This window comes from Vicugna pacos, chromosome 16, assembly GCF_048564905.1.
Source record: "Vicugna pacos chromosome 16, VicPac4, whole genome shotgun sequence".
Taxonomy (NCBI): domain Eukaryota; kingdom Metazoa; phylum Chordata; class Mammalia; order Artiodactyla; family Camelidae; genus Vicugna; species Vicugna pacos.
Genome location: NC_133002.1, coordinates 12,582,327 through 12,595,599, shown reverse-complemented (window position 1 = coordinate 12,595,599; position 13,273 = coordinate 12,582,327). Strand labels below are relative to the sequence as shown.

At 50.1% G+C, this 13,273-nt stretch overlaps 1 protein-coding gene across 13 annotated transcripts in view; it reads left to right on the top strand.

Annotated features, from left to right (window-relative positions):
- Positions 1-13,273, top strand: part of GAS7 (growth arrest specific 7) — a 182,819-nt gene that overhangs the window by 109,497 nt on the left and 60,049 nt on the right. For 12 of the 13 annotated variants that reach the window (XM_072940731.1, XM_072940730.1, XM_072940733.1 and 9 more), the window contains exon 2: positions 6,616-6,736. In XM_072940731.1, the coding sequence (XP_072796832.1) occupies positions 6,616-6,736 (121 nt within the window). Of the gene's footprint in view, positions 1-1,412; positions 1,568-6,615; positions 6,737-13,273 lie in introns of those variants that run through there. The other variant, XM_072940736.1, reaches the window with a different exon arrangement.

The following is a 13,273-nucleotide window of genomic DNA, read 5'->3' as shown; positions in this document are numbered from 1 at the left end:
AAACCAACTTGCCTTTTTTGTATTTGTTCTCTCCTTATGACTTTTTTCTTTTGTGTCATGGATGCTGTATCTTCCTGCCCACTTTTGAGGTTGCTGAATGGTTTCCTGGAATTTTTTTTTTTTCTTTTCTGAGACCAGATGAGCTCTCAAGTAGAAGTTTGTGCTTCTCCTGAGGCTTTCAGATACTGTTCCTCCGTCTATTTTCTGCACTTAAAGAAACCCTTTCTTATCTTATCTCCCCCCACCTCCCTGCACTCAAAGTTGAACAGTCGGTTCACTCAGATCCGTGAAGAGCCGGGGTTTGCTCACAGGTAGGGCACACACGCTGCATGGACTGCCATTCTCTGTCTACTTGTTTGGCGAAATGGCCTCTCACATCTGTTTGAAGCCCAGTTGCTACTACAATCCCCAGTTTTCATTCTTTCATTCATCCATCCATCCATCCATTCAGTTTTCTGGGTACTGAACAGAGACTAACACTAGGAGCAAGATGGACATGGCCTTGCCTTCCTGAACCTTAGTCTGTTTCTCTGTTGTGTGACTTCTCGTCCTCCTCCTCCCTCTGGCCAGGTCTCCAGATCTCTCACCCCTAGAAGAACGGGAAGATGGTGCCAGTGTCCATCCTCTCCCCACCAGCCTGTAAAACTGCTTGTGAGGACTACACTTCCCAAAATGCATCGTGCTGTTGCCATGGGTCCCCTCCTTCTTCCCCCAGCTATTTTCTGTGAGTCGCTCTCTATGGATAGAAAGGCAGCCAGAGAGAACAGTACTGTCACCTGTGAGACAGAGGCAAGGTGCCCGATACTCGTGTAGGCACAGACCCTGAGGCTGGCGGTGTGGGTGTGGGAGGAGGCCCTACTTCCTGCCTTGTGTCTTCAACCTGGAGTCGGAGCTCATTTATCCTTGGGTAGCCGTTCCTGGCTTTGCACAGGAATCTGTCCACCCTAAACAGGTGTCCGGCAGAAAGGCATGGGGAGGTGTCTCTCCAGTTTCCTGCCCAGCCAGGACTTGATCTTCTTGGTGGCTTCCTTGCAGCCCCGTCACTAATTGGCTGACCTACGTCGAGTGACAGTGGAGGCCACTCCTGGCCTCTGGGTCTGGACTGCCCCGGGCACACCACTAACAAACCAGTTGCCAGAGACCCATACCTCCCAGGCACTCCCAGGCACACCCAGCCAGGTCCTGGCTGCTCCCAGGTGTCCCAGCTGGCCGTGTGGTTGGGGAAGGAAGAAGTTGCTGGAGAGTTCTTTGTGGAGAAGCCTTCAAGCCGTGCCAATCACAGCAACGGGCTCATTAGCAGTCATTGCCATGGCAACGGGTCTGCCAGAAAGTGGCTCGTTAGGCTGACAACTTCAGCACTGTTATATATAGATCTGGGTGTGGGGGGAGTGGGGGTGTGGGGCCCCGTGGATATGCCTTTCTTTAGCGCTCCTATTGCTTCTGGGTTTGGGATGTGAGAGGACGTGGAATAGGAGGACCTTAAAACTGTCTGATCCGGCTGCGAAATCCAGTATCTGAAGACCACCCGTTACCATTGGCGAATAACATTTGCTCACAGCTGCAGAAGGTAGGAATCAGGTGCTCCCAGAAGCCTCCTGAGGGGAAAGGAGTTCCGGATTGAACTTGAATTGTGGTGGAGGCTGTGGGGAGCGGAGTGTGGGGTTGCTGCTGCCTGAGGGCTGCAGACACAAGATCAAGTCTCTCTTAAAATAGTCTATCTGAAGGGTCTGGGCTACGGGCTAGAGCCTTTTCTTTAATAAGTAGCCGTGCAGCCATACACTGTCCTTTTGTAAATCATTACTTCCCTGTTCACAGGTCTGGTGTCAGAAGTGATGTTTTCTCTCAGTGGCTCCCCTCTGAAGCCGCGGACCAGTCTCTTCTGAGTTCACTGAGCATAGACGCACCTGGGATGCCTGTTAAAAGGCAGCAGGCGTCCCAGACACAGGTTGATTTGATGTGTGAGTCAGGGCTCTGGAATCTGCACTTTAACCCACATCCCAGGGGACAGACTGGGTGTCCCAGGGACCACACTCTGAGAAACATTGCTGTAGGGGGATTTGCTTCTAATCTCTGAGTGGCTTCCCTTTGTTTTCCTGCTCTACCCACCCCCACACGGGGGAAATCAGTAGCCATCATTAAGAGGAAAATTCCTTCAGTTGTGTTGTTTTAAGTAAGGAGACAAGGAAGTCAACCCACAGCCGGGGAACGTGACTGCCTGGATGTGGGTGGTGATATTTCTGCCCGTCTCCTGGGAAGGCATATGCTCATTTGGAGACCACGAGACAGGCAGGAGAATGAGTTGCCATCCTCCTTCGGTGGGAGCTGGGACGTCAGGTGGTCCAGGTGAAGACATGGAGCTGCTCATGGACAGCTGGGGAGAGACAGGCTGAGGGTAGTCAGGATTTGGATGACTGGACAGAAGTCTCTAGGACAAAGCTAGTATTTTCATGTTTGATTTTACCATTTAATTAGCTGTGCAGCACTGGGTGAGATATTAAACTCTGAGTCTCAGATTCCTCACTCTAAAACGGGAAAGAAAAATGGTATTTGTGTGGTAGGCTTGTGGTGAAGATCAGAGATAAGTATGTAAAGCACCTGGCCCAGTCCTTGTGCGCTGTAACATTTGGTGAGCGGTGAGTGTCACTGTCATGGCCACACATGGGATCTGTGCTCAGATGTTTCTTGATTACCTGAGACTGGAGTTCTGGAGTGATCTAGAGACTCTTGCTATTCCATAGGAAATAGGGTGAGTACGTGTTCACCTGCCTTCATTTGCTGGGGCAGAAGCTCCATCATTTTCTTCCGATTCCCAGAGGATGGGCTGTCATGTGCAGTTGAGCAGGTTGTTTACTGAACAAGGGGGCCCAGACTAGGGAGTCAAGGAGGCTGAAACCCAGCCTTGCACTCAGGGGGCTGGCCTATCTGGAGGAAGAGACAGCGTTTTCTAATTCCCGCACAGCCGTCCTGGGCATTAGGTTAAGAATTTCTGAGTTGGAGTAAACTGTCTTCATCTCCCTCGACTCCCACTCCTTCTGATCTTGTTCCTTGTACGCGGGGCCCCCAGTCCCTGGGCCAGCCTCACCACTGCGTCTAGTTCCTATTCCCATGGGAAAGAGATGTCAGAATGGAAGGGGAGAAGCCACAGGACTAGGGAAGGGAAGGGGAGGATTTGACTTGGAAGGAACTTGGAAGAAAAGTAATTAGAAGAATAGGTTTGGCAGAGACCTTAATTACCAGGTAGTCACTCAGCTGAATCCCCTTGACGGCTGTGGGGCAGCTCTCCCACGAGGCCTGCCCGTCCACGGCCATGACAAGTGAGGTAACCATTTGGGCCTCTTGGATGAGGGCCTGCAGGTGGGGAAGCCAACTGTGTGTGTGGTAAAATACACGTAACATAAAATTTACCGTCCGTGACCTGTATACATTCACAGTTTTGTGCAGCCATCACCACCATCTAGTTCCAGAATGTTTTCATCATCCCAAGAACGAAACCCTGTACCCATCTTCCCCCTCCCTCATTCCCTGGAGACCACTGATCTGCTTTCTGTCTCTGGATTTTCCTGTTCTGGGCATTTCATGTCAATGGGATCACACAGTATCTGGGGTTTCGTGTCTAGTTTATTTCACTTAGTGTGACTTCACCGTTCATCCGTGGGTTCGGGCGTATCAGCCCTTCATTCCTTTTGCTGACTGAATATTCCTTTTTAAGGATACACCACATTCGCTTGGTCTGTTCATCAGCTGATGGACACTTGGGTTGCTTCTGCCTGTTGGTGATTGTGGATAATGCTGCTGTGAACATGTGTGTGTAAGTGTAGTGTTTGAGCTCCATTTCCAGTTCTCTTGGGATGTACCCAGTTGTCTCCATGTCTTTGACCCCTGACTTATCTCAGGCCAGCCAACAGGAATAACTTCTATCTGGGAGAGGGGAGAAGACAAGGGGACTGTGGCGGCCTTGGAGGGTGGTGGCAGAGCACAGATGGCAGGCAGAGCAGGGACCTTGCTAGAGAGGATTTGGGGACCATCTTTGCCACATTGGCCACATTAGGAAATTGGCTGAGTTGGCCCTGGTGCTCCCTCTCTCTGTCAGCACCTCTTGGCCCTCCTTGGCTCGGCATCAGAGATGCCTCCTCCAGGTACCTTCCGAAGGTCCTGCGTTTCCTAGATGGGGGACACCTCGGAGCAGTCATGGCCCCTCCTTGGTCATCAGTGTCTGTAGTTGGAAAGCAGGGCTGCTTCTGACCCTACAGAATTAAGTAAATTAACTAGAGTCATTCTAAAGAAAAAAGTACCACCCAGCTGTGGAGATGGGACGGATTTCATTGATCGATTTCGCAGGTGGGACCCAGAGAGTCAGACAGGTTCCGTCCACCAGCCAAGCTAAGAAGAGGTCTCACCAGAGCATGTGAGCCAGCGCCTTAGCCCGTCAGCCTCCCCGGTGGGTGTGTCTTTGCCTTTTAAGTTGAGTAGTCCTGGAAACAGACACCTCAGGGAAGTGACTGTGAATGGTGATGTTTCAGCTGCGGTGAGAGTTGGGTGGAGGCTGGGTGTGTGCCCCTGAACTTCCCATCACAGGAGGCAGAGGCTGTGTGAAGCTTGGCATCAAACGGTCCCCTTTTGGCTGGGACCCCCATTTTTTTGAGTACGATGGTGACAGTCACTGCCTTAGGTCCCCAGTTGGTTATTAACCTCCATGGCATCTTCTACAGCTGGACTACTACCATCATCCTCTATTTCACAGATGTGGCAATAGGCAGGTGGGGCGAGTCATTTCCCCAGGTCACGTGGCGGCTACGTGGTCGCGTCAGGATTAAGTGAGCCTGAGGCCACAGGGCTGGTTCACTGTGCTGCTGGGTCCCTCTCTCCTCAGCCACCTATTTCTGGCCATGTCTATCTCTGACCCTTGGTTAACACCCCTTAACAAGTTCTCATTTCTTACCAGGTTATTTAGACAAGCACCAATCTGGCCTTCTCTCCTTAGATTATAAGTTACCTGAACTCAAGCAGAAGCAACCTGGTTCTAGACTTCTTCTCTCCAGCCAAGCCCTATGACCTCCCTGTTCCTACTTTACGCCCAACTCCATTCACCCGAAAGGTCCACCTCCTGCATGTGGGATATTTTATATGTACAAGCCCTGTGCTCATCGTGGGGCTATTGGTCTTGCATGTATTTTGACCACCTGCCGATCGGGAGAGGCGAGAACAGTGTCTAGACGCCCAGGTAAACACGCTCAGGTGTGTGCTTGGGCTTGGTGAATGTGCCCTGCTGGTGAGGAGGCCTCCTGGCTGCTGTCTTTAGAAGCCAGTCGTTCACACGGAATCAGAGAGGCACTGCGGGTTGACAGGTGTGTGGGAGACAAAAGCATTTGGGGCATAGGGGAGGGCTTTTAATTAAATTGTGAAAATTCGTAATGAAACACGCACCGTGACTATGCAGAGGGCCACGGGGAGGCTGTGTTTACTTGAGTCCCAGGAGCAGCTAGGACTGATCTGATCCCGCTGAAGGCGTGCAGGGCACCACAGGGAGCAGACGCATGTGGTTTCGCAGCTTCTGAAAGCAGAGAGCAGTCTGGGAGCTGCGCGTCTCTACTGCTGGCTTTCACTCTCTTATTTTCCTAAGTAGGGGTCCTTAGTGACTGGAAACCGCCTCTGCGGGCCTGGCTGGGGAATGCTGAGGTTGCTTGGGAAGAGCTGATTAGCTTTAATATTTTTTATTATTAGTCCGTCTTTGTTGAGAAATTGACAGCACTTCTCGTGTGGCTGGAATTCTGATTTTAGTCAGTTTTCTTTATTCGCAAGGAACAGCAATTGAATGGGCTCATTTGGACCCTCTTTCCTTATCTTTAAATGTTCTTTAGCTAACAACTTTTATTTCTGTGTTTATTGAAGGAAATTTAGGTGGAAGAGAGAAGCAAAAAGAAGAGACTGCAAATTCCCTGTCATCCCACCACCAGGAATTGTCTCTGTTTCAGCCTTTGTATCTGCATCTCGTTTCTGTGTTACATATTTTTCTCTCATTTTGTTTTAAAGAAAAGTACTACTGTGCATGGTTAAAAGAATTAAACCGTACACAAGTGCATACAGTGGAAAGGAAGCCTCTTTCCACTCAGACTCCCAGTTCTCCTTGCCAGAGTGATTTGGACACTAGATTAGGAAAAACCCACCCAGCCCTTCATCAGTTCCCGGACTTGTTATGGAAGTCCGCTGCAACTTGCGTTAATTACTTCTGGGGGGTTCCCACTCCAGGCCCTGGGGCTCGTCTGCTGCTGAATTCGGTGGTCCTGGGGATTTTCAGATTCCGCAGTGGGAGCCCAGTAAGTGGGTTTCTAGCGGCCAGGAGGAGAAAGCTCAGCTCTGCTAATTGACTGGCATCTCCCCTGTCCTCTGGGGGGAGCTGTCCCTTCTCCGGTGGTTCTGAAAATCAAGGGCTCCTCCTGCTCAGGCAACCCCCGAAACACACACGTGGACGGTGACCTCCCCTAGGGAGGCCTGTGGGCCACACGCCCTCCAACGTCGAGACACCCCAAGGAGCCTTTATCTGCCTCTGACTTCCTGATTGAAAGACAGCTGCAAAAAATGCCACATGTGTGTGACCTTTCCGTTCCTCCTCCACAGAAGCCTGGAATGGTCCCCCCTCCGCCGGGAGAGGAAAGCCAGACCTTCGTCCTTCCACCGGGCTGGCAGAGCTACTTGTCCCCCCAGGGCCGGCGCTACTATGTCAACACGGCCACCAACGGTGAGTCCCGCTCCGGGGAGCGTCCTGCGCCAGGCCATGGGTCCTGTCAGGGGTGGAGAGTGGGGGGCGTTTCTCCCCTCCCTCCTCCACCTCCTGGGTTTTAGCCTTTTCCTTCTGAAGTCTACCTGCAGCGAGATCTTGTCTTCCCCGTGGGGCTGGGTGGGAGGGGGCCGCGCCTGGGTGGGGAAGGGTGCCCTTCAAGGTCAGGGTCATCCTTGGAACCCCAGGACCACCTGGCATCTTTGTGGAACTCAGCATCATGGTCTGGGGCTGTGTTTTCCAAACTGGGATCTCAGAGGGGTCTACAGCACACAGCTGGTTTAAGTCAAGTTAAACAGGTTAAGCTACTACGCGATCTCTTGGAACCTGGAATGCACTAGTGGCTACCTGAGGAGGACTTAACGACAGTGAGGATTTCCTAACTTCACCACAGCATCACTCTCTCTTCCCTGAAGTATCTCACTGGCTGGCATTTCTTAGAATGTTCTTTGGGACATGCTGGGGCTCCTTCATGATTTATTCTAACCTGTAACAGGAGTTCTCTGTGCATTTCTGAGTTGAGTTAGGCTCGTACCTCCTTGCCTGCAATTATTGTGGGCTTCCTGGGCCTTCACAGCGACGCCAGGATCCCAGCAGGTAGGCTGCAGAGTGACCTGCAAGAAGGCCAGAGAAGGGTTATAGAAGGAGGAGAGGCAGGATTTATACAAGGTGCAGGCTGTGGTCCTGGGCTGGGCAGAGCAAACCCAGCCAGCAGCTCTGTCTCTTGACCTCCAAGACTCCCCAGGGAAATTGCCACAAGAGAGGAAAACACAGAAAGTTAGACTTGGTGGGCCTCACAAAGGTGTGTGCCCGGGCAGAACACCAAGTCCTTCCCAGATGCACCTGTTGATGCCTCACTTCCCTCGCCTGTGCCCACCTGACTGATGGCCACCTTTCCACCGGATGGCACTGTTGACATGAGTGATGTTTGTGAACCTGCACTCGGAGGGGACCTGGTGACAGGAGAGCCAGCTGCTGTTTAGACCAGAGCCGCAGAGAAAGCAGCTGACAGCTGCCACTCGGGGCGTTGGGTTTGTTTATACTCCCTGGCAACCTGGCCTTCTGCGGGCTCGAGGGGTTGTTCTTGTTGACAAGGTAACCGGGGTTTCTAGGAAAAAGGAAGTAGCACTGTTTCTGACCTTTCTAATCATAAGCTTCCTCAAAATAAACACACGAGCAGCTTTGTGCTGTTATCAGAGTTTGAAGTTTCAGAGGAAACTGTGTTTATGTGCAGTGCCCCATCTGCAAAATGCAGGAACTGGTCCACATGATGCTGAGATCGTTAAGAATTTGGCTTCATGTCCTGAGTGAGTCACTCTGGAGCAAAGGGACATGAGGTAAAAGTGGCTTTCAAAAGTCTAACTCATTTTTCCAAAACAGCCATAGAACAGTCCATTGCTAGTGTATGCTCTCCTTAATTTAACTAGTTCCCCCTTTTTTAAGGGAATATTTAAGTCCCATTTTACATTACCAGACATCAGAAAACTTTTTTCCTGAAGCCCAGATGTTAGCACGTGCCGTGGGTCAGCCCTGTCTTGTGGGTCCTGAGACACAGGCCAGGGGTCAGCAGATTTTGTCTGTATAGGGCCAAATAGTAAATATTTTAAGCTTTGAGGCTCATGGGATCTCAGTCAAAGCTACTCAGCGCTACTACTATCACACAAAAGCAGCTGTAGACAATAATAAACCAACAGGTGCAGCTGTGTTCCAATACAACTTTATTTATGGACACTGAAACGTGAATTTCAGGTAACTCTGGCTTCTTTTTTCAACCATTTACGGATGTCAAAGACTAAGGGTCTTAGTTAAGGAGTTCCCGGCTGTATGATAACAGAGTGGCCCGGGGTTGGCCCACGGGCCATGATGGCTGCCATCGCCACTCCAGGCTGTCTGCCATCCCCTGCCCAGCCTTCCCCACCTTCTCCCATGTGCTCACTGCAGTCCTGGCTCTCAGTCTTGCGTTCTAGACACGTGCCAGCTTTATTAATTCATTGTTTAATTCATTTTTTATCTGTTTGGTTGATTGAATTATTTGTTTAACGAACATTTACTGGGCCTCAGATCTGTTCCAGGCAGAGTGTTGGATGCTGGGGATATAGTAATAAAAAAAAGAAGCGGCCTCGGCTCTCAAGTGCTTGCCGCCTTAGAGTGGAAGCAGACTTTAAATGAATCCGTGTTTGATGACAGTCTTGAGCAGGGCTGTGAAGGAGAGAAGTCCAGGCAGGGTGTTTTGAGAGCATGTCCCAGGGAGACCCTGGGAGGTCAGGGGAGGCTTCCTGGAGGAGGAGGTGCCCTTCAGCTGAGACAGGGAGCATGAGGAAAGAGTTGGGGTTGGGAAAGTCCTTCTTGACATTGACAGCAAAGATAGTCATGCTGGGAAGGATCGTGTGGACCTAAATATCACAGGAAGAATTTTGCTCTTTAAAGGGACTTGGCAGCCCAGCTGTCTTTCTGATTCTCCTCTGGGATCTCTTCAGACCTATTATGTTTGGCTGCTGGGCTGCTTTTTAAATTTTTGAATCAGACTGACTGCCTTTCTGCGGGAAAGTTCTTATCAGAACAGCCGCATGCAGATGCTTATCTGACCTCCTGACTCCTGGAGGCATTCGTGTCTCCTTTCAACTGGGCCAGCTGCATCCACCTCTGGGCCCCAACTCTTGAACCTCTCCCACCGTGTGACTTGGGCCAGAGCTGCGCACCACTGCCCAGGACGCAGAGCCTGGCTCTAAGCTGCCACGGGCCATTTCTCCCTTTCTTCCAAACTGTTCTAGTCTCCTTTAATCCCCCATCGTTTCTTTGGCAGAGGGTCCTGGGGCACACTAGGCACTCTGCCCCCCGCTTTTATACCATGTACAGATACAACGAGGTGACAGCTCAATTTACATTTGTATCCCCTTGCTCTGGCTAATCTGCTTAGTTTCAAACCCGTTTAGGATTTTTTGCATGGGGATGCTCACAGTGCTAGGGACACAAAACCGAACCAGAGGCCGTCTCCGCCTTCAGCCACTGCAACTCTAGTGCAGGCAGAGAAGCGCAGACACCAGCACGTGTTGTGGCTGTCAGCGTGGAAATCTAGGGGCTCGAGGAAGGGGGTCGTCAGCTCTATCTGGGCAGCAGACGAATCTTTGAAGAGGGAGCCCTCATCTCAGTCTTCCCCGCTGCGGTGGCAGCACGAGCAGAAGCCGGGCAGCAGGGGACAGGCTGCTGTGCCTGGCCTGGGTGAGGAGCAGAGAGACAGAGGGACTCAGTCTGAGCTGCCAAAGACCCCATAGGGCCCTTTGAGGATTTGGGACTTTACCCTGTGGGCCTGGAAAGTGATGGAAGGTTTCCGAGTGGTGGCTTAACATCATCGGAATGTTGTGGCAAGGTTGTTCGTGCAGCAGAGTGAAGGGTGATGTGATGGTGAGCAGGGACCTGGCAGACCCGATAGGAGGAGAAGTAATGAGGTCAGGGCCGAGTCTGCAGCTGTGGCGGGAGGGGAGGAGGTAGGATCTGTCAGATGGGATGTGGCGGGTCCTGCAAAGAGGAACCTCTCAGCTTCCTCCACATTTTCTGCCTTGTGTGCTGGAGCAGTGCAGTGAGAACAGGGAACGAGCGAGGAACAGGTTTGGAAGAAAGGACGTAAATCCATGTTGGTGTACAGTTCCCTGAGGAGCATACAGGGAGAGATGGCCAGCCTATGTTGGATGGATAGGTCTGTGACTCAGGGGGTGTCTGGGCCAGAGACAGGACTCTGGGGAGCCGTGTGGCTGCGGGCAGAGAGGAGGATGGGTTTCTTCCCCATTTGCCTCTTAGCCTGGCCCCATTGTGTGGTGAACGACCTGCACAGGCACGGGTGGCCCAGAATTTGCATTTCATTAGCAGAGAAATGAAGTCACGAGAATGCAGGAGACCACCCAGGGCAGGCATGGAGTAGAGAGCCCTGCAGAACCACACTTAAGGGACCTGCAGAGGAGGCTTTGAAAGAGTTGTCAGAGCTGTGAGGCATCCTAGAGCAGACAGTGTCATGAAAGGCAAAGGAGAAAAGATTGTCAAGACAGACTGAAATACAGATCATATTTATGGTGGAGGGTAGGGGTGAATATTTTAAATCCTTGGGGAAGGCACAGATTATTTAATAAATGGTGTTGGACCAGATGGCTAACAGGAAATTTCGGTGGGTAAGTTAATGCAGTGATGCTGTTAATTTCATATAAACTCAGCAAGGCCATCAGAGCATGCTTTACATGACTTTGGGAAGCCTTCATCTACCCTATCTCCCCATGGTTAATGGCTCTCCAGGGTGTTTTGTCATGCAGGGCAGTCCTGAGCTGAGGCCCCAGGAACCCCAGGGGTTCTGCTATCAGGAAATTGCTTGCACTACACTGTCTTGGAAAGTGCTCTGTTCCACCTAAAGTTGACTCTATTCTCAAAAATTAGGGTTGTGTTTAGTTTCTGGATGTCGGGCTATCATCATTAGCCATCCTGTTCAGGCACCTAAGCTAGTGTTAAGGGGGACCTCTTATTTGTATAACAGAGAACTGCATTTCAAGAAATACAGAAACAAAGTTGTTTTGTTCTATTTGTAACTGGAAGGCCAGATATGTGCATTTAGTCACTTAATAGCGATAGCATCATGGGGATTCAGGTCCTCTTTTTGGAGAGATACCGACTTTTTAGCTATTGTTTAGGATATATTTGACCATTGGGATCTTGAAGGGATAGTTTCATTTATCTGTGTCTTTCATTTCTAAAGAAAGAGGATCATTTGTTGGGAGGGTGGCACCTAAGCCCTATTTCTCTAAAAAGCAGAGCCTGAGACAAGGATTAAGTGTTAATGCCTTATTTAGGCGATATAAGCCCAGAGCAGTGAGAGCAGGTGAGAGGGGGAAGGGAGGCAAAGGAAGAAGCCCTGTGATTTTGGCTGGCATTGATGGTAAGCTAAGAGAGATCAGCAGGTCACTCAGCAGGTGTGTTCCCTTCTCTGGAAGGTTTGCGGAGAGGAGCCATGCCTTGGAATAGTCCATAGGAGAGCAGAGGTGTTTTACCTGCTTACCTCCCTCTCATCTCCTGTTTCCCACTGGCCAAGCTCCTCCACTTGGAGAGCTGTTTCCCCACATTTTGGGGTTGTATCACCCGCCACCGCCCCTCCCCTAGCAGTCTCTTGGAAAGCCTGATTCCACCCCTATGGAGTGATGCTTCATCCAAGCCCAAGGTGGATGGTCAATGGAGCATGGGTGAGATACCAACCAAAACAGAAGGAGGCAGTCGATGGACACTTGAGGGAAGGCCCGATGTCTGTCCCAGCCCGGAGGCTCCTATAGCGCTGAGTGCTGTGCGACCCTCTCCACCGTCTGACCTGGAGGACTTGCTTATGTATAGGGTTTCGGTGGCCAATGACTTTTACTCTGCAGTCATCCTAGGGGGAACCTTGCAAATCATCCATCACAGAGGTTGGTGAACTATAGCCCTTGGGCCAAATTCAGCTGGCAGCCTATTTTTGTAAATAGTTTTACTGGAACACAGCTATGCTCTTTTGTTTACCTGTTGCCGAAGGCTGCTGCTGCAGGAAGATGGCAGGCTGAGTAGAGACCATGTAGCTCCCCAAACCCGAAATAATCACTCTCTGGACTTCAGAAGAAAAAGTTTGATGGTTCCGCAAAGTAGAGCCCACTGATTTCACACAGACGGAATGGAGTCCCCTACATGGTAGAGGGACTCAGTCAGAGTTCCTTGGCCTTCCCTTGGCCAAGCTATGCCTGGGTCCGCTGTCCTCTAATCCTTTCTTGTTTGCCTCAGTATCCAGGAGGATGGGCATGGGGAGTGGTGACTTAATTTGCAGTAAGGATGACTGAGTTCATGGATTAGTAGAAAAAACGATCTGAAATAACTTTTACTTTTAAGGGAAACATAACTGTCTTCTTAGAGAATCAACTGAAACCCAGAAGACCTGGGGATTGTTTTTAAACTCTTTTGACAAAGAATTCATCTGTATAAATGTTTTATTATGTTTGTGAGTGAAGCTTGGAGGATTAAACCAGGATTTGAGCTTTTGGATTCGTCTGCCACATAGGTGGTACTTCTCTTGATTTCTTGTTTTAATTTTTCTTTAAATGAGCAGATTCCCATTTAACTTTATTATACCAGGAGCTAATGTGAGTTTCTGGATAAGTTTTCCTGTAGAACACTTTTTAAAGCGTTCTTTGAGCTTTTCTTTGATACAAGCAATTAGATACTTTTCTAACTCCCCAGATAGAACAGCCCTGATAATTCCCTGTTCATAAAAGTTGCCCTGAGAAGCTTCTACATGGAAAAACATTGATCTGTTTTCTTCTGTCCATCTGTGTTGAACAAATGTGAGATTAAAAAGATGCTTTCAGTAAAAAGATGCTTTTAATTGGCACATTCCATTGATTGGATTAGTTCTCTCTCTCTCCCTCTCTCTCTCTTTCTCTCTCTCTGTGTGTGTGTGTGTGTGTGTGTGTGTGTGTGTGTGTGTATGTTTATACATGTTTCTTA